This window comes from the organism of the source record quoted next, unplaced genomic scaffold (assembly GCF_019419815.1).
Source record: "Pyrus x bretschneideri cultivar Hongxiangsu unplaced genomic scaffold, Pyrus_bretschneideri_v1 Contig50, whole genome shotgun sequence".
NCBI classification, from domain to species: Eukaryota; Viridiplantae; Streptophyta; class Magnoliopsida; order Rosales; family Rosaceae; genus Pyrus; species Pyrus x bretschneideri.
Window position 1 is genome coordinate 2,888,783 of NW_025999788.1, and position 27,414 is coordinate 2,916,196.

General features: G+C 37.7%; 5 protein-coding genes across 7 annotated transcripts; 2 read left to right on the forward strand and 3 right to left on the reverse strand.

Annotated features, from left to right (window-relative positions):
• Positions 1–1,833: 1,833 nt before the first annotated feature.
• Positions 1,834–5,291, reverse strand: LOC103946036 (CDT1-like protein a, chloroplastic). Its single transcript, XM_009356655.2, has 7 exons — positions 4,978–5,291; positions 4,759–4,878; positions 4,414–4,651; positions 3,158–4,057; positions 2,378–2,576; positions 2,209–2,293; positions 1,834–2,106 (listed from the first exon to the last, which is right to left on the reverse strand). Exons 1-7 carry the CDS (start codon positions 5,274–5,276, stop codon positions 2,049–2,051), a joined length of 1,899 nt encoding a protein of 632 aa, XP_009354930.2. The 5' UTR covers positions 5,277–5,291; the 3' UTR covers positions 1,834–2,048.
• A 2,684-nt stretch (positions 5,292–7,975) lies between these two features.
• On the forward strand, positions 7,976–13,764 carry LOC103946037 (autophagy-related protein 9). Its single transcript, XM_009356656.2, has 10 exons — positions 7,976–8,242; positions 9,029–9,670; positions 9,788–10,108; positions 10,774–10,996; positions 11,209–11,388; positions 11,487–11,693; positions 12,088–12,165; positions 12,267–12,337; positions 12,450–12,560; positions 12,717–13,764. Exons 2-10 carry the CDS (start codon positions 9,099–9,101, stop codon positions 13,573–13,575), a joined length of 2,622 nt encoding a protein of 873 aa, XP_009354931.2. The 5' UTR covers positions 7,976–8,242; positions 9,029–9,098; the 3' UTR covers positions 13,576–13,764.
• A 1,161-nt stretch (positions 13,765–14,925) lies between these two features.
• On the forward strand, positions 14,926–17,611 carry LOC103946038 (protein KINESIN LIGHT CHAIN-RELATED 2). 3 transcript variants are annotated; one of them, XR_667059.3, is made up of 3 exons: positions 14,926–16,773; positions 17,034–17,328; positions 17,468–17,611. XR_667059.3 is itself a non-coding variant. In XM_009356657.3 (2 exons), the coding sequence occupies exons 1-2, from the start codon at positions 15,086–15,088 to the stop codon at positions 17,245–17,247; spliced, it is 1,902 nt and encodes a 633-aa protein (XP_009354932.2). In that variant the 5' UTR covers positions 14,926–15,085; the 3' UTR covers positions 17,248–17,611. The 3 variants fall into 3 exon arrangements, 1 of the variants encoding a protein (XP_009354932.2); XR_667060.3 differs by having other exon boundaries at positions 17,471–17,611; XM_009356657.3 differs by having other exon boundaries at positions 17,034–17,611.
• A 1,244-nt stretch (positions 17,612–18,855) lies between these two features.
• Positions 18,856–20,145, reverse strand: LOC103946081 (RING-H2 finger protein ATL16-like). Its single transcript, XM_018647141.2, has one exon. The coding sequence runs from the start codon at positions 19,845–19,847 to the stop codon at positions 19,122–19,124; it is 726 nt and encodes a 241-aa protein (XP_018502657.2). The 5' UTR covers positions 19,848–20,145; the 3' UTR covers positions 18,856–19,121.
• A 1,875-nt stretch (positions 20,146–22,020) lies between these two features.
• Positions 22,021–23,722, reverse strand: LOC103946082 (hyoscyamine 6-dioxygenase-like). Its single transcript, XM_009356702.2, has 4 exons — positions 23,513–23,722; positions 22,952–23,202; positions 22,404–22,719; positions 22,021–22,271 (listed from the first exon to the last, which is right to left on the reverse strand). Exons 1-4 carry the CDS (start codon positions 23,720–23,722, stop codon positions 22,029–22,031), a joined length of 1,020 nt encoding a protein of 339 aa, XP_009354977.2. The 3' UTR covers positions 22,021–22,028.
• Between the last annotated feature and the right edge of the window lie 3,692 nt (positions 23,723–27,414).

Sequence of the window (27,414 nt, forward strand, 5' to 3'; positions counted from 1 at the left end):
ATCACAGCAGCATCATTTGAACACGGGATGAATCCTCATGTCTTTGTAACCTATCGACATATAGTAGCTGGCGTAGTGATGTTTCCATTTGCCTATTTTCTTGAAAGGTACTTCTAGCTTGCTATCATGAACTAAACAATTAGAGTACATTTTAACACTGAATACATTCGACTGAAAAATCTCATTATTATGAGAGTGAGGGTTTACCATTTGAAGTTTCTTTTTTGTTTCCATGCAGCAAAGTAAGGCCAAAGTTGACACTAGCATTGTTTCATTCACATTTGAGATTGTCTGAAGCAGGAAAATACTAACCTTTTTCTGTTGATGAAGAACAGGGTTAGCTTAACCCTTAACATGTATTTTGCCAGCTTGAAGTACACGTCTCCAACCTTTGTCACATCAGTCGCTAACACCATTCCATCCATGACTTTTCTAATTGTAGTAATACTATGGTCGGGCATTAAAAGCTCACAAACACCTGAAAGATAAGTATACATCTCTCGCTTGTTTTTAACAACACTTTTCAATACACATCTCATATAGGATGGAGGCCCCGTGGAATAGCTAAAATCTTCGGAACCTTAATATCTTCGGCTGGAGTCATGACCATGACCTTGTACAAAGTACCTGCCGTGCGAAGCTAACCAGGAGATCCAATACACATCAGAAGAAACTCTGTTCCCACAAACTGGACGAAAGGATCAATCCTCCTCATTGCAAGTTGTATACAGAAAAAGTTAGCCTAATTCATAGCAACACAACAAACCATGCATTATCAGCTACACAAAAACATTATGATAAAAAATAAATTACATCACAGTAAGTTAGCCTAATTCATAGCAACACAACAAACAATGCATGCATTATTGGCTACATAAGAACATTATGATAAAAAAGAAATTATATCGCCGTAAACTAATACATGGTATTATAATGCAAGAGATTTCATTTACAGTAAGTATTCTTCTATCTGTAGGCAATCACGTTGAAGAAATATCCTGCACAACTATCACTAACCGCATGGATAGGGCAGCACAATCGGCTGTCTTCACATTAATCATACAACACAAACAGGCAGCATGGAGTATTAGATACAACAATGACTTCTGGTCCATCATATATGCTGTAAGTAAAGCTATGACATGAGTGGAATTCTAATTTATTAAGTAGCTATTGACAGTATATTTTGCATGACAAACAAAAACGACAGGGAGTTGTATGCTCGGGTACCATAATCTTCACTCAACTGTGGTGCACAAAACAATAAGGACCTGTTTTTGTGACCACTGCCCGTTGGCAGGTAGAAGCACTGTTATGTCAGACTTGCAAGCAACATGTAAACACACACAAACACAACAGCGTGCGCACGCACACAGAGAGACTTTCAATCTACTTAAATAATGAGCAGACGAAACACTAGATGCAATGGAATCTTAGCAGCAGTACAGGTCCTCCATATAGACCTTGAGGAAAAAGATGCAACTCTTGGTTGAAGATTATGTATCCTATCATCCAGAACAATGTATTAGAAAACTAAGCAATTAGCAAAGTCAGCTGAATGAATGCCATTGGTATTGTTTACATGCAATGGCTTAAGTATTGAGTGCTAGCACATTAAGGTCGATACGATCCAAGATGTATCATATTCTGCTTTAACTTCATGAGAAGTGTCATCAGACCTACCAACTAATGTGGTTAAAGAGAAGATGCTTAGAAATAACCCTCGAGAACTAGCACATCTCAATCAGCTTGAAACCAAGCATTTTTTTGTTATGCATAGAATTTTTTTGCTATTCATTTGAATTTTAAAGAAAAAAAAAAAGCTCTTAAAACTGTAAAAAGGGAAATATATATTTCAATAACATTGTTGCTAAATCATTCTTGACAAAAGCCTCCATACTAACAACTAGATTAGGCCACCCAGATTTACTTTACATGAACTACTAATTAACTAAAACGTTTACAAAATGTCTAATGAAAGGGTAAAATTGCGACACTATCCCCTAAATTTGCTTCTTACAGTAACCTTCAAATACCCATCATGTAGCTCACTTTGCTTCTTCAAGCCGTGCACGTATGGACTCAGGGTTTGACAATTTATTAATCCTGCAAGAAGAATAGAAACATAATGATGTCAAACAACTTGTAATGGAATACAATATACATTAAAACATACAAATTGTATTTCTAACTATAAAGACAACTCACTTGATGACAATTCCAGATGCGAACTTTTCGGAAATCCATTCTGGAACCAGTTCTAATAGCAACTTAAGATGCTCTTCAACTTCACCTGTGAAAAGAACCACGAAAAGGAACTTAGGCTCAACTGAAGCTTCCATAATTCAGAAAGAATCTTCTTTCATATATAGACTACCTTCATCAACGATATCAGAATGGCTAAAAATTAGCTTCTCTACAAGATCCTCTTTTTTCATAAATGAACAGTTCATTGATTGAAATAAGAAATGAATCATGTTGAAGAGTTCAGGAAGGCTGGAAATCATCTGTTGTCGCCTCTTTGCTTGCAAGATGGCTGCATTTCGCTCCTTTGCCTTTCTCTCCTTGTCTTTAATCTGCAAAGACGTATATGGATTAGTTCTCAAAATTAAAGTTCATTATGTTCATATCCAAGTAGAAGCAGAGAAATATGGAATAACCAATTCTTAGAGACTGGTTCCGAGGTTAAAATTGTCAACAATGACATAGTAGCCAAAAGCTTTCATGACTATTTTTCTTTCAACTATATATACTCTACATTCATCCAATCATATTGTTATCCAAAATAAAAGAAAGAAAAATATTTACACTTATTGACATCTTAGAGAGTCGTACAGTTTCTGCTGCATCTACTACATGCGAAAAGACAAAAAGTTTCCCAATAACAGTTTGTGTGCTGGACGCAGAAAACATCTGTTAAAATATGCTACACCATCCATCCCATTATTAAAGGTAACTGGAATAGATGATGAGAGCATATCTCTTGAATATTTATAATCTAATCTGCTTTTGATATTTCAACTGGAACAAAAAGGGGAAGACAAAATTTTTGTGCAGGGCAAGTTAATAAAAATGGAATTAGTAAGCTCCAGCAGCTTTTATAGAATCAGACATGCTCAATAAGGAGAAAGGAATGGAAAATTCACGATAGACATACTGATTGCAGAAGACCTTCTGAAAGAATATTGGAAATGTCACTATCAAGTGATGCGGCATCCAGAACAAGTACTTTCTCCTCAAACAGTTTATTCATCACAGGAGTGTTAATTTTTAATGACCTGGAGCATGGAGGATGCCCAACCAACTTGTTCGTTGAGCTTGTAGAAATATAACCTGGGCTCAACATTTTATTCTTCACAGGAGTGTCAAAGTTCAATGACCTGGAGCAACGCCTAAACAATTTATTTGGGGAGCTTGTAGAATTATCATTGGGGTTCATATAGCATCTCTTTGGCGGGTGCAATGCAGGTGTTGTGGTCATCAACCTGGCTGGTGTTGAAGCAACCTTTTCTGGAGTTGACCCAATGCTGGCACCTGTTTTGGGCAAACCATCATCATTTTCTATGTGGTCTCTCTCTTTAGTTGGAGTTGCAGGAACTTGGCCATAGGATGAAGCAGCAGTACTGATTTCCTCAGTGGAGAAAAAAGCACTGAAATTTGACTCTGGAACTGAAAATTTTGGAGATTGGGTTTCAGTTCTTGTAACTTTCTGAAAAGAGTGCCTTTGAAAAGACCGGGACAGATAGCCTTCTATTGCTGATTGCTGCTTTTTAGGTGTTTCAAATGATGTCTTAATTGGCACTGACTGTGTGGGAGTCTCGTTTATGTCTGAATTCAAATCCCCCTTTGATTGATTAGATGTCATTAAATGCATTTCATCTGGAATTGCATCACCCTGAAGGCAGATCGTTGATACTGCTGCTTGCTTAACTGTACATACGCTGGACAATACCTCACCAGGAGATGACGATGCAGGAAACTTGACCGTATCTGAATGCATGTGTTCCTTCACATGATTGAATGGATATGGTAGAATTTCTTCTGGAATTTCGTAATCCTAAAAACAAATTAAGAATTGTTAGACCACATAGTATTGGCAAAGTGGATCAAGAAATAGATTGTAAAAACGATAAAAAGAAAAGCTTGGAGTCACAAGTATACTAGCATGATCTCTCTTTTTCATTTACAAAACTTGAAACTTGCTCCCCAGCTTCGACAAGTGGACTAGTAAAAATACTTTCCTTAACTCCTAATCTAATTTAATTAGATAACGACTGAGAAAAATGGAAATATAGGCACCTTGCTGCAAGAATGACCGGGAATAAAAATCATTGCCTAAAGTTCTCATTGTTACATAAATTAACTCAGTACTTTGCATTCTAAATTGCTTGCAATCAGAATTCGGAAGTATACCTCAGGATAGGATTTTGAAATATCTGCAAGCCGTTTGCGGAAAGCCTTCCTCAAACGCATAATCCCACCACCTTCAGATTTCAACTTGCCATCATTCGGCACTGCATGAATATTCATGCTAATGTGAAGATCCGGCTTCCTACGACTGGTTTTCTCATCCCACACAACCATTTTCTTTATCTCAATTACCTCAGGTAAAATAAATTTCAGCTGAGCCAAGTGGGTATAAGTAAACCTCCTAAAAATTAGAGAAACAATACTCAATCAATTTCTGCAGCATCAAATTATATCTTTAGCAACCAAACAGAAAATTAAAAAGATTTTCTTTAACATAAAGAAAAATACCTATCCGTTAAATGCTCAATCACCGGGCTAATATTCGTAAAATTCGACTTCAAACCCTTCTTTCGCAACCTCCCTATCGAAATATCCAAGCAATTGAAAAACTCCCCCAACATCTCATACCTGCAAAAACACCCACAGAACATAATATATCAAAATCAACCCAAACAATTCAGCAAATCAAACACATATAATCAATTGAAGCTAGAAAAAAATTCTTACTTTTCCGGTAGCTGCACGGAGCGGCGAACGCGGGTCTTCAGCGGGGTTTTGTCCGGCCAAGATGCGATCTCGTCCGTCAGTTGCTTCTTCTGGGTCGACTTAAGCAGGCTTTTGGCAGCGGATCTTCTAACTTGTTCAATGGGGAGCGCGACGTTGCGGCTGCGAGCTCCACGACGGAGCTGCGGTGGCTTCTCGGGGGTTTTGGAGCTCAGCGTCTCATTTTCTCGGATTTGGGGCTCAGGGTTCAGGGTTTTGCTCACCGGCGTCTCGCATCTGAAGGTCTCCGCGGAGGAACTCATTGAGTAGATGAAGAGAAACTCGGATTCGGAATCGATCGAAAGGCGAGATCTTGAGGGTCACAGCCTCACAGAGAAGGAGAAGAGATTAGCGTTTTGGGGATTTTGGTATTTACGCGAGTTCTCCTTGGCGGGAAAAGATGAAGCGCCGCTCGCCTGGCCGATTGCTTCCCGCCAAATAGATCCGTTGGCTCCCGCATTCTTGCTTCGGTTGGGCTTTCATTTGGGCTTTTTTAGGCCCAAGCCCGAATTTTTTATATACTGTGATTCTTGAGCTCCCAGTATGTCATCACAACCAAACACCACAGCAACTCAAAACTTCCTGACAAAGCAGAAGCAGCTCCAAAAAATAACCCCAAACAAACACTAATTTTGTTTCAGAGATCTATTCGGACCGCCTACGCTAACTAAACATGGTTTCGGATAATACAAAAACGATTTGGAAATTATTTGTGTGCGTAAAAACGTATGTACCGACTTACACTACACTTAATTTGGACGTCCATTAAACAGATAATTGAATTTTAACCAATATATTACAATCAAGTACTTAATCACCGTGGGTATTGATGATGGCTAGTTGTTCCCGGTGCTGCACTAGTTCTTTCTCTCTTAGCAACCTCGCTCGCTGTTCCGGAATCTGAGATCGATTCAAGATTATGCATCCTCTCTCATTCAGAAGCTGAAGTAATCGAATCGAGTAGTGAAATCGATCGATCGTGTGTTAAGCATTGAAGGTTTTTCTTATACAATTAGATGCATGAATAGAATGTCTGCATTGACATCGTAGTTCGAAAGGACATCAGAGATTTGCACGTTGTTCAACATCCTTACTATATGCATGTTGTTCAAGTCGGAAATTCTACTGCCTGACTTTCTCAGCTCTCGAACATGTTGCTGCCTCAGATCCCATGACCGAAACTATGCTCTTCACATGAACAACAGGTGAAATGATTTACATCGGCGGGTGGATAATCATGTGGAAAATCACGAGGACGATATTGAGAATGAGTTCCATGTTAATGGAAAGAGAGATCTTGCATGGGCTTATAAGAGGTTATGCTACTCTTTATATTGCCAATTAGTTTTACGGTGGAACCTCAACTTTCTTCATAGTATCAGAGCAGGTTGTCCCACGTGTGAAGTCAAACGGCCACACGCGCTCCATATCATCTCATGTTAGGCTTGAAAATTCGCCACATGTGAAGATACGTATTGAAAATGAGTCTCATATTGATGAGAGGAGAGAACTTGCATAAATTTATAAGAGGTTGAGCTACTTCTTATCTTATCAATTGATTTTACGGTAAAATCAACTTTCGTACGGCATACCCTCCCACCAAGAATCGTCGAACCAATCTAGAATGTTTGTCGAACCAATAGTCAAGTAGCAACTCACCTTTCTTCTGTTGTATGCGCGCACACGCACAAAAGAACACCAAGATCACAATATTCCACAATTACATACAGTAAGATTAGATTCGTAACACAAACGTGAAAATCAATAACAAAAGCGTAATTTTGGCTAAAAGATTCTCAAAAGCTCAGGATCATTGGGAATTGCTTTATTTATTTTTTTTAATGTTTTTTCTAAAAAATCGCATGCGTACTTATTAATCAAAGAGTGGGAATAATACATTCCCAAAACGTAACCCTGCTGGAAATGTCAACTTAAAATAAGGTTAAAAATTTAATATGATAAAGCAAAAATCAGAAACCTGAATTTTTTTTCTTAGAAAAAAGAAAAAGAATCGAAATTAACATTCAAAACTCAGAGATGAATTTACCTTATTATATTATATTAGGCAGTAGAAAGAGGTGATTTGTTTGTTGTGTCACCGTTTTTGTTTATGGAATGTTTTAAAATAACGACGACACATTACAAATACTAATCTTTCCGCAAGTATTTTTGTGCATTGTAATAAAAAGCATGTACTAACAATCCGACTTGAACGACGTTAATATGAGATGGATGAAATTGATATAAAGATACATTAACACTACAAGGACATGAAAACACATTGGTATCAAGCTCGTTATGAGATGAAATTTGAACCTGAGAATTTAGATAGAATCGAAATTTAAAATTAAATGCACCAATTTTCTTGTTTACTTCATAAACAAAAACATTTAGAAATTCATGTGCCTCATAAATTCAATCTTTAAAATGTATGTACAACATTCCACAATCACTGCTATCTCTCGACTACAACTATTTTACCATGACAATCAGCATCACTATATCTAATCTGGTGCTCGCTCGACCAGCTGCTTTCGACCCAAGTGTTTTTCATTTACATATTGTGTGTTAGGCTAGTTGTTTGAGATAACATGTCTGCCTCCTTTACATTCTAGTTTGAATCTCCACTCGAAAATACCGCCATCGTAAAAGTAGATTCGTGGGCTCCCCTATTAAGCCCTTAAGCCCAAATATCACTATTATCCAGGCCTTGTTTGGGCCCGGAGCAAACCCTCCCCAGTCATACTCGCAATTATTTAAGATTTTTGAACCTAATACAATTTAATTCCAACAAAAACCAAGGTTTGTGAAGCATCAAAGGCTCCCTTCGCAAGTATTACCCGACTCCACGTCTCCTTCCTAGTATTTTCTTATTATTTGGTACAATTAAACAAGCAAGCTCTCACGCAGGGAGACAGAAGAAGAAGAAAACAAAACATCCAAATGATTAAATAAATTTGAACAAAAATCCCAAAAGCTTTCCCTTCTCTCTTCGGTTTCTCCTCTCTGCTTTCAATCAATCGGCAGAGCCATTTGTATTTACAGGACCGTTGCCCTCCAGCTTCTTCCCCATTTTTTACCTCCACAGCTCTCTTCCCCCTTTGCCCTTTTCCTCTCACCGTCTCAATCCGTTTCGAATTGGGTGTCCTTTTCGAAACGTATCTTTTCTGTGTTCCAATCAATTTCATTGATTTCGACTCTTCTGATGATGCTGCTTCGTGGCTCGGAGGTAAAGATTCTTTCTTTAACTTTATCGTGTTGTTATTCGTTTTGGGTTTTGTTTGTTTTGCCCAAAAGAAAGATTGAATATGATGGAGTTTTGTTCAATTTTTAATTCTGTGCATAAACATGGTTTTGTTCCTCTTCTTGTCGAATTTTTGCATTTGCGTTTCTGGGTTTTGTTTAATTTGTTTGTTAGGATTTGATATTTTCGTGGTGAATTGACTTATGGTCAAGGTAGATGATCAGATTGTAGTAATTATTCCAGCTTTCGGGTATGATTTTTACTTTGTTGCACAAAAGTCTGGAACTTTCCGAGAAAGTAAACAGCTGAAGTATATTGCTTTATGTAGGATAAAAAACAAAATGGGTGCTAGGTTTGTAGGATTTTGTGTTACATTGCACTGGAGAGGTTCTGTGTGCGTTTCTCGAGGTTGCGCTGTTGCTTTTACTCAACTGGATAGTGAAATTAGTGCCTATGTTCTAAGTTTGGTTTGTTTGGCATATTTATATACTTACTAGTTCATTTTCAATCTGAAAAAACTTGGGTTCAGCGGATCAGTTTAGTATGCTGGAGACAGTTCGTGGTTGGTTCAGTTGTGATTTGATAATTTGATCCTCTTTAAACTGTCATTCCAATGTGATGATAATCTGAGTGGGGTGTTTTGGTTGTGGTGGGAGAGCTTATTGATTTTGTTACTGCATTATATATTTTACCCTCTTCACAGATGCTGAACTTTGTTTAGAACTTTACATGCCTGTAAAAGGACTTATCTTATGCCTTTCATCCTTGCAGATACCTGCTTAACTGGTATAGTAGTTTGTGGAATGGACTGGCTGTATATGTCCACTGTCAACCTTTGTGAATGATGTTCCGTAGGTTGAAGGGTGTGACATCTCTTGGCATTTTGAAGTGGAAAGGCGATTCATCTTTGACATCAGGGTTGCTTAGGGATGTGGCTCCTGAGGTTGAATTATCTGACTATGGTAGGGCACCGAGTCCTGGTAGTGAGAGCCCTTCAGGGCTTCTTAATGGTGAGAGTATAAATGTTGAACCAATTGCTGATTTGGACCTGTTCTTTGAAAGGCTCTACAGCTACTACTGTGAGAAAGGACTTTGGTGTATTATTATAAAGTGGATGGTTGAACTTCTGAGCTTGGGCTTCACTATATTGTTCTCAGGATTCTTCTTATTAAAAGTTGATTGGAATGGTCTTCGTAATGCAAAATGTGGGATGGATGCATTCGAATCTGGAATTAAGCCCTGTGACCTTGCTAAGGAAGCCCTTCATCAGCACCCATTAACCCCTCTAACTCTTTCCAAAGCCATCATTGTTGGATATTTGGGCATATTTTCCATTTATTTGGTCTTCTGTTTTTTGCGGTTTTTCTCTCAGTTAAGGGATACTTTGGCAGTCCGTCACTTCTATCACAACAGGTATGTCTGAGTAGTTTGATCTCAAAAGATTTAATGCATTTTAAACTATGCCTGTTGTTTTGTACAAAATCTATGCCTTACTGGTAAAGAATAGTGATTTTGGTTGTCTTCTTGCAGTCTCCATGTCACAGACAATGAAATTCAGACCATGCCATGGGCATCAATTCTTGAAAAGGTTGTTCAGCTACAAAGATCGCAGCGGCTCTGTGTGGTCAAAGATCTTTCTGCTCATGATGTGGTTATGCGATTGATGCGGAAGGAGAACTACTTGATTGGAATGCTTAACAAGGGGGTGCTTGCTTTCCCAATTTCACAGTGGGTTCCAGGTGCTGGTCCAATTGTAAAGTTTGGCTCTGATGGAAAGCAAGGACGATTAATACTGACAAAAACCCTCGAGTGGACCTTAAATTGGTGCATTCTGCAGAGCATGTTTGATCGGTAGGGTGAATCTAAGTACAAACATCTTGCAATGTTTATGTACTTCTCGATTTCACTTGGAGTCTTGATCTTATGTCCAAATGGCATATGATCTATATCATATTTACAATTATCTGGAATACATTATGATGCCTTCTTTCTTGTTTTTGTACTTTAGAATTTTTGTTCGCTACAGTGAAGATTCATCCTATAAGATGCTAGGAGCAAAACTATTATGCTTTCCTTTAAAAGAAAAATAAAAATTAGAAGCTATCTCTTAATATGGTCACCCTGACTGGCAAGAAAGTATTGGGTTGAGTTGTCATAGTCTCTTGGTCAGACTGTGTTTAATATTTTTATTGCTTTTATTTTCTAATCTACTTCGTGTGCTTATAAATATTTGCACAATTTAGGGAAAGATGATAAACTGGGACCTGTTTTGTCTACACTAGAATCTTTGGTAGGAGGTTTTATTGGTTTGAGTGGCATTGCTTCAAGGACCACTAAAGGGTAGAGTATGGCTTTCTTGATAATTGTTTATTCATGTATCAATGGCTTGTATTATTTATTTCCTTTTGAATGAGTGTGTAATATTGTTTACAAACAGGATGCACTTGTAGAATTTTATTTGTTCTGTGTGTTTTCTGTTATAATATTCGTTTCTGACGATGTGACTCCTTCTGCAGAAATTTCTGCGTTACAAGGGACTTTAAATCTAATCCAAGAACATTAAGGAAAAGGCTTATGGTAGTTGGATTCGTAATGCTTCTCCTTTCCCCATTTCTTGTAATATTCATGCTGGTATATCTCTTCCTGAGGCATGCAGAACAGTTTTATAACCATCCAAGCACGGCATCATCTCGAAGGTGGTCAAATTTGTCAAGGTGGATGTTTAGGGAATTTAATGAGGTAATATTTTTGTTCTTCCTCTCAAGTTCAACTCGATCCTTTTCCCATGTCTGATACTTATGCTACAGAAAAAATTGTTAGTCAAAAGTTGTCATTTAAGGTCCAAATGTTATGTTGGCTTAGGAAAATCAATATTCCCCTCCCTTCCTGCTTTTTGTTTGCAATGTCTATAATTGTACAGTGTTTTGTACTATTGGCATGGTGAATGGCAGGTGGACCATTTGTTTAAACACCGAGTCACGAGCAGTGTAGTGCATGCTTCTGATTATCTGAAGCAATTTCCTTGTCCTATTATATCCATAATAGCGAAATTCATCTCTTTTGTTTCTGGTGGCTTTGCTGCTATCCTAATCATCATCGCATTTCTGGAGGAATCTCTGCTAGAGGGCCATGTAAGATATTCGTACTTGTAACTTAATGCTATATCAGGCTGTCTGTATACATTTCGATGCTAATTATTTTGTTTCTACAATATTTTTTAATCATGTAGATATTTGGACGCAACTTGTTCTGGTATGCTGCTGTTTTTGGAACTATAACAGCTATTAGCAGGGCTGCCATTACCGATGAACTGCTGGTCCTTGATCCAGAGGGCGCAATGTCTATGGTGGTACAATATACACATTATATGCCGAAGACATGGCGTGGCAAAGAGAATACTGAAAGGGTTCGGGTAGAGTTTGAAACCCTGTTTCAGGTAATTCTCATTTCATTTACTCTTGTTCATCTTAAACTGGGATTACATGTGGAAAATATTTCTGGGCACTCAAGTAGTGTAGTGTGGCTTCTGTTGAGAGTTTCAGAAAAGTAGGACGTATCTTTTGCCAGTTGGTGAAACAGATTTTATAGGCCCCATTTATGCATCACATACGTGGTGGAATCTAGTGTTTTGATTCCGTCCCAGTAAATATTTGATTGTTCACAGTTAATATTATATCCAGTTTTGATTTTTGATTATATTACATGCTTGAAGATTAGTTACCCTTTCCAGTTGAATTTATCCCGAAGGAAAGAAATTAACAGTTTATAACATTTTATGATTACAAAACAAATTAAGCTGATGTTCATGCTGTTTTGATTTTTCAATGCAGTATACTGGAATGATGTTACTTGAGGAGATGGCCTCAATCTTCCTTACTCCATATTTACTTATATTTGTTGTTCCGAAGGTCAGTTTTGATCATAATTGTTGAATCTCATTTTATTTCTATGCCATCTGTGCACAGTTGGCAGTTTTTTGTTCTAATATGCTATCTGATTCATTTTGCAGAGGGTGGATGACATTTTACAGTTTATTGAAGACTTCACAGTAGATGTTGAGGGTGTTGGTCATGTGTGTAGGTCGGTATTCTCCATCAGTCATTGTTGTCACCGTCTTTTCATTTGTATTCTGGCACCATATACTCTATTAACAAGAATACGAAATTTGACTGCCCTCTTGATTTCCTGGCAGTTTTAGTGCCTTCGACTTTCAAAGGCACGGTAATAGCAATTACGGGTCACCTTACAATGTACCTCGCTCCCAGAGGAGTTCTCAGGGGAAAATGGAGAAATCGTTTTTGAGGTAAGATCACAACCATTACTCGTAAGATTTCTGTAAGCAGCAATTAAGTAGTTGCCAAAAACATGCAGTATTCCTAGGACTATGCAAATTAGGCACGCCCTGGATAATTGCCTTTCCGCATCTCAAATCTTATGAGCTTTCCAATCTTTGTGGCAGCTTCAAGAGTAACTATCCATCGTGGGACCCAAATACTGAAGGTGATCAGTTTCTTAAAAAGCTGAGAACTTTCAGGGAGCAAAAGTTGCAGGGACAAGGAACTCGACATGCATATTCTCCTCTGAGAGGATTTGGCGACCGGAACAATCTTTTATCACGGGAAAGGCCATATCATAGCCCTGGAACTGGCTATCACTTGGGGTCTCTGTGGTTAATTGACGCAGATCAAAAGAATCACCCATATCTCCTTGATTGGTATTACACCTCTCGGCCACACCATTCGGCAAGTTACGCTGGTGAAATTCCAGAAGAACCATTTGAAGCTACTGAGCAACATTCTACTGATTGGACCCCAACCAACTTTCTACATAATCAACTGAGATTTGAAGATCTCTGGGCGCATCGTTATGATGACCGTTCACAGTCTAATATGGGGGCTTCTACATCAGCGCCTTTCCACCGAGAGAGTGTACTTCAGCATCATGACGCTGGTACTTCCGCAAATCCAATGCGGAGTCATTGGTGGGCTAGAACCGGCCAACACGGAACACAGCCCCAGTCAAGTTTTCTCGAGCCTCCAGATTTCACCCAACACGGGAAACAGCCCCAGTCAAGCTTTCTCGATCCTCCAAGCTTCATGCGCCAGCCTTCAGATAATTTTTACGGAAGCTTCGAGGAACACGAACAAGAAGAAGAACCGGAACAAGAACAAGAACAACGGTTGGACTGGAGGAACTACCAAAGCTTGTCCCGAACGACGTACGTGGGTGACCTAGACTTAGAGGCAGGAGAGTGTAATCTTCATTTCGGTGACGTGTACAGTAGTGGACCTCCTGAAACTCCGAAAATAAATCCATAGCCACCCCTCAAGCTTGTAGTGATATCGATTACCATTTGTTGGCCTCTGGTTTTATCAAGAGGTTCTTGCTTAAGTAGTAATTTGGGTGGTCTTGTAGCAACTGTGGAATGTGATTAATGTTACCACTCATTCAAGGAATCTGTGCATTCTTTGTTGTATATAAATTCAATCGAATCTTGATTAGACCAATACTTGACTTTGTGAGGAATCTGTGTTATCTAAAGTCAGCATCCTAAAATAGCGGAAGCTTTTAATATAGTAAGGCCATCTCCAACCGAAGAGTCTACAGGGCTGAAAATAGTATGAAACCATCTCGAACCGAGGGCTACGCCAAAGGGTTTGTGGGCCCTATGGAATTTGAAATGGCCAAAGGGCTGGTCGCATGCAGCCATCCTAGGGCTAGCCAAAAATTCAAAAAATCCTATCGAATATAACTGACAGAAATGCTTAAACAAAAATTTGAATCCAACAGCTAGCTGACTAGCAATTGTATTCATATTTTTTTTTTTGGTTTTTTGGCCCTCGATTGGAGACGGTTTTTTATGACAGGGCTAAAACAAGTCATATGGCCCTTTGGCCATCGGTTGGAGACGGAGGCAAATATGACCATGTACTGTTAATTAAGATATTAATATCTTAGAGGACCAAACGAGTCCTCTAGCCAGCCCTCGGTTGGAGATGGCCTAAGAATGCTCCTCCCTAATTAGTACGTCTAGATAATAAAGAATACATGTGGCAAGATGCTAGTATATATAAGTTATTTATTGATCATTTCAAATTTGTTCTTCAATATTCTACTAGTATTACGGTTAAGCGACATTCTTCTCAACCTGTAAATAAAAAGCCTTAGATTCGGTTTACATAAATAACAAGTTTGATACTTGATTATTATGATTGGCTTATTGTGTCTGTTAGTCATAGTGAATAAAAATATTTTCATGCCAAACACGAGATTTTATTCAATAAAACTCTAACAATACAACAAAAACGTTAACAAAGACAAGCAAAAGCATCTTCAAAAGTACAACAAAGACGTCGACAAAACAAGCAAAACCATAACACCCAATAGGGCAACAAAAGTAATGAGCTCAAAAGAGAGAAATTTAGACATTACTGCTAGACTATTAATAGGACAACAAAAGTAATGAGCCCAAAATGTGAGAAACTTTGACATAACTGGAAAATATGAAATAAAAGAGTTTCGTGCTTTCAGGAGATATGATTTACAGATGATATGATCCGACACACCTGTACGTTCGTGAAATATATTTTACAAATGATGTGGGCCGACACACTTATCCACACAAAAAATTACAATGCCCATGCCACTGGACTTATGCAAGGAAACCCGAAATTTTAGCGCCTAAAACGCCGCCGTTTAGGGACATCGCAGTTTTCATTGTTCGTTGTCCATCGCCTTCACTGGAACGCAGAAAGCAGTTGTAGGGTTTATGCAAAAGGGTTTTAACAAAAATCCCAAATTCACAAAAACCTCTCAACATTTCGGACCATGAGAAAATCTTCAATCTCACTCTTCTCCCACCTCACTCGCCAGAGACTCAAATCCTCAGCCCCTCCTTTTCTTTCCAGAAATTACATTTCCGACCGCCCATCCTCCTCCTCCTCGCAATCTCCGCCGCCGGTCTCACCGGCCCGTTTCAGCCCCTGCGCCATAATTCAGGACTCATTCTTCACAAGTAGCCAATTCCAAGCAAACCCATCTCGAAATATGAACACCGTCGTCGAAACATCGCCTCAAATTTCCTCCAGGCAAAGAAAATCCATGGAAAAGTCGGACCTTGAAGAGGCGTTCGAGTCTGCGAAAACCATCGAAGAAATGCTTGCGGCTTTCAAGGCCATGGAGTCGGCTTTCGAAGAGAGGGAGCTCGGCATGGCTGCTCTGAAAGTCGGCCTCAAGCTTGACCAGGAAGGCGAGGACCCTGAAATGGCTCTGTCTTTTGCTACCAGAGCATTGAAGGCCTTGGATAGAGACGATAGCGGTAAGCCCTCTTTGGTTGTTGCCATGGCTTTGCAGTTAATGGGTTCTGTTAATTATGGATTAAAAAGGTTTAGTGATAGTTTGGGGTACCTTAATAGGGCTAATAGAGCGTTGTGTAGATTAGAGGAGGAGGGTTTTGATGTTCGGGATCTTAGGCCGGTGCTTCACGCTGTGCAGCTCGAGTTGGCAAATGTGAAGACGGCAATGGGGAGGAGAGAGGAGGCTCTAGGGAATCTTAGGAAGTGTTTGGAGATTAAGGAGTTGATGTTGGAGAAAGATAGTACTGAACTTGGCAAGGGACACCGGGATTTGGCAGAGGCGTATGTAGCTCTTTTGAACTTTAAAGATGCATTAGGATTCTGTAGGAAGGCGTTGGAGATTCACAAAGAAAAGTTGGGGCAGAATTCGGTTGAGGTTGCACATGACAGGAGGCTTCTTGCAGTCATTTATACTGGGTTGGAGGAGCATGAGAAAGCGTTGGAGCAAAATGCATTGTCACAAAGGGTTTTGAAGAATTGGGGTCTTAGTTCCGACTTGCTTCGTGCGGAGATTGATGCTGCTAATATGCAGATTGCCCTGGGAAACTTTGACGAGGCTATTGAAACTTTGAAGCGTGTTGTTCAGCAGACAGATAAGGATAGTGAGACTAGGGCACTGGTGTTTATCTCGATGGGAAAAGCATTATGTAATCAGGAAAGAACGGCAGATGCAAAGAGATGTTTGGAGCTTGCTTGTGGAATTCTTGACAAGAGAGAGACAATCTCCCCAGTAGATGTTTCTGAAGCATACTCGGAGATAGCAATGCAATATGAGACTATGAATGAGTTTGAAACTGCAATCTCACTGTTAAAGCGAACACTAGCTTTGCTTGAGAAGCTCCCACAAGAACAGCACTCTGAGGGAAGTGTTTCAGCTAGAATAGGGTGGTTACTTCTGTTGACCGGAAAGGTCTCACAGGCTGTTCCTTACTTGGAGAGTGCAGCTGAGAGGTTGAAAGAGAGCTTTGGTCCCAAGCATTTTGGCGTCGGCTATATTTACAATAACTTGGGGGCAGCATATTTAGAACTAGAGAGACCTCAGTCAGCTGCACAGATGTTTGCTGTTGCGAAGGACATCATGGATGTCTCACTTGGTCCCCATCATGCCGATTCAATTGAGTCATGCCAGAACCTCTCAAAAGCATACGCTGCCATGGGAAGGTATTAATACTCTTTCTTATTCTCTTACATAATAGATTTATTACTTCATTGGATATGGAAGTTACAATGTGGTTATAAATCTTGCTATTTCCATTGTTTCCTGGTCAAAGAAAGTTAACTTAATACGATTCTGGCACTTAAATTCTATTTATCAAGCAGCAATTCATTTAGACGAATGATGCATTTAGTAGAAATGTTTAGTCTTATGTCGATTGTTATGGACAAATATAGCATCTCAGAATCTCTCCTGGATTTTTCAGCTATGTCCTTGCAATCCAATTCCAGCAGCAAGTAGTTGATGCTTGGGAAAGCCACGGACCAAGTGCTGAAGACGAACTCAAAGAAGCACACCGAGTTCTCGAACAATTGAAATTTAAAGCCCGTAACACATTTGCAAGTAATGAATTTACTACAAAGGCCTTACCTCTGCCCCAGACCCAAACGCATGGATCTGACAGGAGTTCAAAAGGCTGATTTCCTGTGAATTAATAATTCAGAAGATGCTCAAACTTATCCATCTGCTGCATAGCATGGACTGGGTAGCTTCATATATTGGTGAGGATCTGTGGCTGCTGGTTTTAATTTTTTTGGTAATCTTACGTAGCTAGTTATATAAACGACACAATTTATAGTGATTCATAGTTTTGCCAATGCCTTAATTATTCTGAAGTAATCACCCTGTTTTTTCTGCTAGAAGTTGAAGATTTTGGCCAGCATTCGAGTTTAGCCTGTCTACGAAGCTTGTAATGATAATCTTGGTCCTTAATTGCTTGATTAATAAACGATCTTACGGGTCTTTGTGATACACTTATTATGTTTAGTAAGAATTTAATCTACATTTCGAGCGTGTGGACGACTGGTTTACGCTGGCTTGCCAGATTTTTCTGAGACATGTTGCCCTACAATATAGTAACTCTGTTTCTCTTGAACAACTTCTTGATGATGTTTGGTTAGCAAAGGCATGTAATGATGATGTTGGTGTTGGCTTGGCTCATGTATGCTGCTTTGTTGTTTTGGCCCTGCTTTTCTTTTAGGGCATGTTAACAAAAATGGGAAATTGAAGGAATTAGGGAACTAAAACATAAAGAGAAGGAAAGGGAATCGGATCAACTAGTCACCTAGTGGATTTGATTTCCAGATTTTAGGCATTTAATTACAGATTTCAAGGGAAAATTTTCACTTTTTTTATTCCTTAGTTGTAAGTAAACGCAGGGAAAGTTAACGAGGGAAATGATCGCAATTTCTATTCCTTGTAACTAAACATGCCTGTATGGAAATGATTTTCGTACACCATTTTCTCATCATGCATACCGTTGCTTATTTTTGTTCTTTGAATTGAATAGATCAAAAGAAAACCTAGAGACAAAGTTAAACATGAATCGACATAAAAAAATGCGTGTGCAAAAATCATACAGCCTTCTTTTTCTTTCCTCTATGTTCATAAGGGCCAAAGAAATGAGTAATGTTATTCTTATCATAATTTTATATCACATTTTTTTACCTTCTTAGGTGGCAGATGAGTTGGACAAACTACATCATTTAATTTCAATCTTTCTATTAATTAAAAGACTTAAATAATCTTAGGTGGAAGAAGGAGACTCCTCGTATACCACAATCGTCATTTAATTAACAATCTTTTATTATTTATTGATTAACATTTTGAAATTAAATGTTAATTAATTTAGATGATATGGCTGTCCATATCAGATGGTATACAATTATGGTACAAAAATATGGTAAGAATAGTATTATTGCAAAGAAATAGCATTCGTATAATTAAAATTGGACATAATGAATCCATTAAGGCTTTCAGCACTCACCAACATTTGCATAATTGCTTCAATATAAAAATATGTCAAAAGTAATCATTCTCATTCATGGAGAAGAAGATAACAAAGCTAGAAGCAATGATTCTCAAAAACCCATGCCAGGGTTTAAGCAAGGAATCTCCAATGTCTTTCATTATGTCTAAAATTAACCCAATGTGACCCCATACATTGGTTTATCAAACCTTTAGCTTAGTTGGTTAAGATAATTCACCTACACAAGGCTCCAAGTTCGGATTCCCCTCCCAATGTCGTTCCAAGATAGTTAAGAACATTCACTTCTGCACCTGATGTCCTAAGTTTGACTTACCCTCTCCCAATCTTGCGCCAACTGTTTACAGCTTAGTTAAAAGCATTCATCTATACATCTCAAGTCCTAAGCTCGATTTCCCCTCTTCCAATACCGCTTGTATTAAGAAGAAAAGGGTACAAAAAGAAATTCACATTACAACTCACACTCAACAGGAAGGGAAAAACAGACCTGAGTTTTTGACATTCTCCGTCCTTCTTGATTCATAACTTCTATGTAGTGGTATGAGTTATGACTTGTGTAGAATCATTGCTATGTTGTTGCCTAGGCGGAAGTATGACTCCATCTCCTCCCTCCAATTCAATCACTACAAAGTCCACATCACTACCGATCGAAAACAGCTCCGAGTCTTGAGGCGAAGAGCTCGGTGCTATGGCATGATCGATTGGACAACGAATAGTACCCGAAACACTTGTTCTGCAAAGAGGGCAGTTGGCATTGCTTTGAAGCCATACATCAATGCAGTCCAAGTGAAACTCATGGCTGCAATTGGGAAGAACTTTTAGTGTGTCTTGTTCTTGAAACTCCTTCAAACAAACTGCACATCCACACACACTTCTCTCTTCATCAACTTCTCCTCCTTTGAACTGAACAGTTGGGATTCCACGAATGACTGATTCGTCAAGGCCGCGGTTCCACACTGACGGAGAGAAGGCCGTAAGTAGCTCCTCATTTTGTCGAGCTCGTGAGGTGGTCGGAAACCTCATGATCAAGAGATTGAGTTGGTGCCACTTTGAGCAAAACTTGACAACAATGAGATAGTAGCTCACTAGCAAGAAAGCTGAGGCCATGAGGCTTAGTAGAACAATAGCTAAGGTAGGGAAAGAAGAAGGTGGACTGGGCAGAGGTGGTTGATATGTGGAGTTTACCTGGTTTTTGATGTTTAGGAAGACAGTTTGATCACCAAAATTGTACCAGTTGTTGTGTTTTGGTGCCATAAAAAAATGGAGCTGAATGTCAATGAAACATGAGAGTTTGTGTTTCACAGATGCTGATATATAAGATTCTGACCAATAGGTTTAGAGTTTATTTTTTTAATTTAATTTATCAAATCAATGAAATTCAATAAAATAAATTTTAAAAAATACATCAAAGATGCCTGCAAGACACAAATTTCAACAAAAATGCCTAAACAACATCATATATAAAAGTTAAAGCGGAAGTAGTTTGGTAACAACATAAATGTGAATGTACAAAGAATTGGAGATCAATTACAAATTTCTGATAAAAAAAAAAAAAAAACTAAATCTACAGTAAACCGTATATAAATCACAACTTAGTGGCCCCTTATTGACGTCTTGGTGTCTCTCGAATTTTACTTTTAATTAAAAGTTGTAACTAGTTACATATATGTATATTTCTATACAGGTGTTGGAAGATTGGTTAAACATGAAGGTGATTCTGGACCACTCTGAAATTATGGTTTAGAATGGAGTTGGCCTACTTCTTTGTGACATAGTCCCTCCCTACAACATCTTCTTACAACCCATTATGGTTTAAGGGTGATCGTTTTCGCATTTCTTTTGAAGTCATCTGCACTTCAAATTAGATATGTTTACAATTATTTACAATCACTTGCCATCTAATACTAAGGGTTAGATAAGGCATAATTTTAGATATAATTGGTGATATATCACATTATCTCTATCTCTTTCATTACGTTAGATTTTGATCTTATGTGATGATATACATACTTGGTTACAAGTAGAATATGTCCTAAATTGATGGATTTGGAATTTTGGAGAGCCATTGTCAACTGTATGCGTATCTCACCATTTGGAAAAAGAAATAATATTAAATGTTTGCATAAAAAAAACATATTTGGAAGAAGAGAAAATATAGTTTAACTACTAAAATCTCCACTAAATAAGAAAAAGTGCATCCTGCAGATAAAAGGATAAATTCAAAATTTATTTTAATTTTAAAAAATAGAGGTGACTATTAGTCAAAACACTTTAATCAAATTTTAAAAAGGCACATATGTTTAATCTAAATGATATAAAAAAAATGTAAGGAATTCTAATTTTCCCTAAAAAAATATTGTTCAAATAGAAGCCTGTGTTTGCACTTCATAATCAAAGATGCATGATATATCTCCTAGTCATGCCATAGTTTTCTTCTTTCCCTGAAGAACACACAACTTGTACAGCGCTGCAACTCCAAGTCAACAACCTATATATATTTTTTGTATGCCAATCACTAGCAATAAAGCTCATGATTTGGTGTTAGATTACATATTGATTTTTAATCCTTCGAAGTATATTTTTGATAAAATTCATATTTTACTTTTATTATTTAATGTGTATTTTTATTTCATCTCTCCACATTAAAATTTTAATTTTGTTAATATGCACATTTTAGTTCTTCCAATTATAAATAAGCCAAAATGAGAGAACATTTAGTGACACATAAGAAAAGTATGTAAATACATACGTGAACAGAAATAATTGTACCAAAATATATTAAATTGGATTGTTTGTCCAAAAATGTATGTACCAAAATATTTGTACTTAAATATATTATGATGAATTAGTGTTGTTGGCGCACAAAATCGGGTCGATCTTGGACCAATGTAAATCAGATCGTAAATCACACAAACACACAAGAACACAAAGATATATCGTGGTTCACCCCAAGTTGGGGCTACGTCCATACTGGTGTCAATTCGGTTTCACTATGTAAATGAAGGTTACAATGTACATGGAGGCTATAGAGGCTAGGGTTTGCTCTCTTCGCCATCCCTTGCTCCCCCTTCAAGTGGGGGTGAAGGATCCCTTCTATAGAATAAGAGTTTCCTTCACCTTTTACATACATCATGGGCTCGATCATGAGGCCCAAATACTAAGGCTCAATGTATGGTACAACAAGTGTAACTAAATGTTAGTACCGAGCTATACTATAATGAATATGTGTAATTAAATGTTTACCGAAATATTATAATGAAGTAGACTTAAAAAAATGACATAGAATATAAATGCTAGCATTTAAATACAACCAAATGAACTCAATTTTGGAATATTGTACGAGACATTATTCTAAACTTAAAACTGAAGAGATCATTCTAAACTATAACTCAAAATATGTGGTAATTTATCTTAATTGGCGCGCGGGTCACATTATTAGCTCTCCGAGAGGCTTAAAACCTTCGACAGTTCCTCGTCATTGGCAGCTTTCGATTTGAAGTATTGAAGGAACTCTGTAAACGTCATGGATTTGTACAATGGTGGATTGCACAGAGCTTTTGCAGGTTCTATAACAGTCTCATTAGACGGATAAATAAAGTACGCAACCGTTGTCCTTGCAACTCTTGAATTTGTCACGGCTCGATGGTCAGCGCCTTTAAACTTCGAGTTGCTGATCATCTGCATTAATCCACGCCATCAAGTTAATGTTCGGGAGATCACATTTTTTTGTATATAAAGATTTAAAGAGTATATATTAAGGGGGTTTTACATATAAACTTTAATAACATTACAATTTAGTTAGATACGTACCTGCATGATGTAGCCTATGTTAACAACAAAGCCACTAGAAATAGGCTGAACACCAATCCAATTCCCATCTTTGAAGACTTGGAGTCCTTCTGAATCTTGCAGTAAAATGGTAATGAGGCTTGGATCACGGTGTTTCGGTATTCCCAAAGTTAAACTAGGATCTGGGCACGGCGGATAGTGGTTGGACAGCAGCCGTGGATGTTCACTAAGTCCACCATTGAAGAACTCTTTGCTCAGTCCCAACCCTTCAGCAAGCATCTCCAAAATCCTAGAACCCAACTTTCTTACCTCCTCCACGTATGGCTTTAAAACTTCTCTGCAAATACACGAAAAAATCAAAATCATCATTAATCTACAATGATTAATCTACAATCGCATGGAATTAAGCTAATGAGTAGCGATTTTCGCACATCTGTTTGTCATAAAACACTCATCGCCTTCAAGCTCTTTGATTCTCCTTTAATTACTAGGACATAAAGGAAGAGTGTAGCGAGATAAAAGGAAATGCGGAAATCATTCTGTTTGAAAAGGATACGAGCACTATGTACCGGTATTGAGTAGGATTTTGAGGCCAAAACTGCATGTTGTTTTCAGAAGGATGAGCAGGGTGAGTCAATGCATCTCTCCAGTAGTGAAGCTCTTCACTCGCATAGTTTTCACTGCTTGTGTAGAACTTGCATCTTCCAGTGGGGTCCTTTGAGCCTTCGATTATCTTGTCTTTTCGGGGCATTGCATGAAACTCCTTGGAAACACTCATTGTGTCATCAATCAACTTCTTGGATACCCCATGATTGATGACCTGAGAAAATAACAATACTGTTACTATTAGAAATTCTCTGAGCAAAACGTCGTTCCCTTATTAAATAAAAATTAAAGAATAGAAACAGACATGCACCGATAAGGAACTTGATGACATATTATCAAAAACATTTAAACAATTTTTTTTTAATAAAGAACAGATACCTATTCAATTGCAGACAACTTTCGTTTAGCATAAACATAATTGAACTTTAAACTTCAATGCAAAAAAAAAAAAAAAAAAAAAAAAAAAAAAAAAAAAAAGAAGAAAGAAGTGTAAAGTTGATGAAGGTGCATGACTCTTTTCAAACCTGGAAAAATCCGAAGTCTTGGCTAGCTTTGGAAATTTGTTGAAGTGTGTGACTGCGATCATCGTTGTCAAGATCAACTACCGGAATGTTCTTGCAAGGAGGAACGCCAATAGTGTTGCCAGGCCGCTTTTCTGGTGGGTGGAGATAGGTTTGGGGAACAGATTGAACATCAAACCAGCTTGAAGCAAGCTTCTGGTCAAATGTCTCCATATCAACCTTCGAAACACAGTAGTAACAAAAATCGTTGCAAGTTGGCATTTTATAGGAAGTCATCTACCCTATTTCACAAGCATCGCCGAGTTGTGGAGATGGAAATTAAGAAATATGTTAGCATTAAATAACTTTCCATATTTCAAAATTAATGAATAAGTTGCTGTTCTTTTTTTTGGTAGGAAAATAAAAAGGATATGGTTCAAATTTTTTTGCCGGAAGTAGAGAGTGCCAATCCCTCTAGATTTGTGAAGCTTCCGACTAGGGTAATAAGTAAAACAAATCCGTTTCCATAATTATTCAGCATAACTAGTGTCAAGTAACGTTATCAATCAATTAATGCTAACATGTGTATGGAAAGTCATATTTAGCTAAATTGAGTAGAAATATGTGTTTTCTCTCTAAACCAAAGTTCAAATCCTCCTCAACGTCATTTAGATTAGGCGTAATCAAATAAAAAAGCATGTGTATTGATTTATTAATGTAATATACTAGGTCCATAATTTATTGCTAATGTTGTCCGACCCACATATAACACACTAATAACTAACGTCACACCAAATTTTAGAGACCAAGAGCATATCTTTGCAAGAATGAATCAATTTATTCGAATTTATTTAAGGTCCTTAATATGCATTCATGCATATATACTAAGATGCCAGCCTACATTCGCATTTACAAAATATTTTCAACTTTCCCTTACCGTCAAATATTTGCTTGCAGCTGTAAATAAACCAACAGATTCTTATGATCAAATAATAACTATATATTGTGTTCGACCCTTTTGGGAAGAATGTCAATGAACTACCCAGCTTTTCGAATTGGTCGAACTCGAAAATTGCGAGATCAAAAGTTTAATTGACTTATAAAAAATCGAATCCTGTTATAATTTTAGGAAATAACTGGCCCGTTTTTGGGACACTGTTTGCCACTACTTCTTTGATCTTTTATTTTCTGGTTTTAGTGATTGATTATTTCCTTTATTTTCTCTTTGTTTTCGCTTTCTGACGTTTCCTTTTTGATTGGGAAGCAATTTCACATTTCACATTTCAAATTGTTATTATTTGAATGAGTTTTTACCTTCAACTTTCTCTATTTGTACTAAAACTGTTATTACACCCCACATACTGTCTAATACTACCCTCACACTCCATCCTTTCTACAAACACTTACAATCTCCACTTAAACCCCACATTCGACTTTGGTCTATTTAAATATAATAAAAAAGGCCCACAAACTCATCTTTTTCACCTCGAATATCAATTTTAACGTATATTGATGATAGATTTGACTTTGAGCTAAAAATTTTGCCTTTAGACGAATCACCTCTAATTTAACATTCTTTGATATTTAAATTTGAATGCAAGTCTTTGCATTAGCGGTTGCAAGGATTCTTGTTGAAAAAATTATGGGTGCCTTGGATTAATTTTGGAAGGGAATAAGCTAATATTCGATTCAAGAATATATACTTACTGTTATTATTTGTTAATAAAATCACATCGGAATAATGGTAATTCTACTAATGATTAACCTAACTTGTCCACGACCTCCTATTTCATACCATTTCATATCCTTCCACCACAAACTAAAGAGTAAATTTGGCGATCACATTGGCCACTGAATGTGGACAGGGAAAATACTTTGAGTGCTTGAAGAAAAACAATCTAATACGAATTCAAAATAATTTTGGGTGTAATAACATGTCCCTAATTTTACGATTTTATAAATTTTAAAGGAGTGAATTGACGAAAATGTCCATTAAGGCGAGTTGTTGACCTCTGTTGACCGTTAATTCATGACATGTACGAGCTACTATTTTACTGTATTCTCGAAGTACTCGACGGTACGAACACGTAGGCGCAAGCGGAATTGAATTCAAAGTTACAATGAAGATTTTACAGATTTACAAATCTGAAAAATACTTTTATAAAAAAAAATTATTATTTTATATTATTATTTTTCTATTATCTTTTAATATTTTCTGATTTGATATTTTAAATATTTAAATAATTTATTTTTGGCTCGTGGGGCCCACACATCTCAAACTCTCTACTATCTCCTCGTCGCGTGTCCTTCTTCCCTCACTCTCCCGGACCTTCCTCTCTCTTCCCTCCATCACCGACGAGTCTACCCCGACGAGTACACCACCCACAAAACTTCCCCGTCACGAACTTTGACCAGGCTGAGGCATTTCCCTTTCCTTTTGTCTCCGTCAGTGGCACCATCACTGTTCATATATCTTGAGTTTCCGACGATGGTAAGCTCCAAAAACCACCCTAAACTTCTTGGATCATGTTTTGGTTTATGTTTCTAGGTTTTCTAAGGTCTTTGGTGAGGGTTTTAGTTCAGAAACGACGCAGGGGAAAGTTTTTCAGTTTTTTGGTGAGGAACTTGGCCTTTACAGGCTTTTTCCGACCCATCTCAACCACGGCTCAACCTCATTTTGGTATACTCTTGTTCCTGATCTCCTAAGCTTCATTTTGATTTTTATTTCATTGAAAATAGTTAAGAATCGAGCTCGAATGGAGCTCGGGAAGTTTCTCAACCAAACTCGGCCCAGTCCGGCCTTCTTCTTTGTTGGGTTCGACCGACTTACAAGCCCAAACTAGTCAACCCGACCCGGGAGAGAAAGGGAAAAGAAAAGGGGGCCCAAGCCCAAACCCAGCCTAAATCTTTAGGTCGTTGACCTTATATGGCCCATTTCCTAAAAAGGATATGGAATATTTCTTGTGTTGACTTTTTCAAAATTTTCTCGAAAACAATTTAGGCTAATTTTGATACCCTGAGTCCATTTTTGACATCCATTTAGTGAAATTCCAAAGTTTTAACGTAGTTGACCACTGGGGCAGCTTAGTTGACTTTTTAGAGTTGACCATTGACTTTCTCGTTGCCTTTTTGTAAAATTTGTCAGGGACCCTTCTTTGGGTATTTTGACCCCTTGATTTCAAATCCGCACTCTGTTTTCCCAAATTTAATCATTTTAGTGGAGTTTTATGAATGGTCCTAATATTATGCTTAGGTGCGGTTATTATCATAGACTCCAGTTTTCCTAGTTCAAATGGCTGCGACTTCGCAAGTATTTGTGAGTGGGTATTTTCTTTTATATAGTACACATATACTTGTTATCTAATAACGAAGTTCCTACATGATTGCCATAATTAAATTAACGTTTATAAGAATTGTTGGATTGTTGAGAAATTATGAAATAATCCTACGGGATGCACATGTAAGCTTACTATAAGGGGATACCTTAATTAGATTTACGGCTATGAATATTTTTATGTCAACTAGAATTATCAAATTACTGTGCATATTTATATTTACGTTATCTGCTTGTCATGTGCTACAATGGTGTTTGTACTCAGCTGGGCAAGGGCTAGGCTTCACATATATGTTCATATCGTATCGTACGCTCACTTTGGATCCACTGTAGGTGCCAGTCCTATCTTAGATTGCTATAGGCAATTAGGACTCATATGTGACGCGCATAGCGCTAGTCTCCACGTGATTGTAGTATTAGAGCGTAAATCATTATTACATTCAGTCTTGTTCATGTCATAATACCTCTGCATGAACTCGTGTGTCAGCATATGTCGATAAGCACTCGATATGATATGTTTGTTTATGCGAGATTATGTGACTACCGGATGTTAGGTGTTTATATAAGAAATATTGTGATGTATTAAATTCTT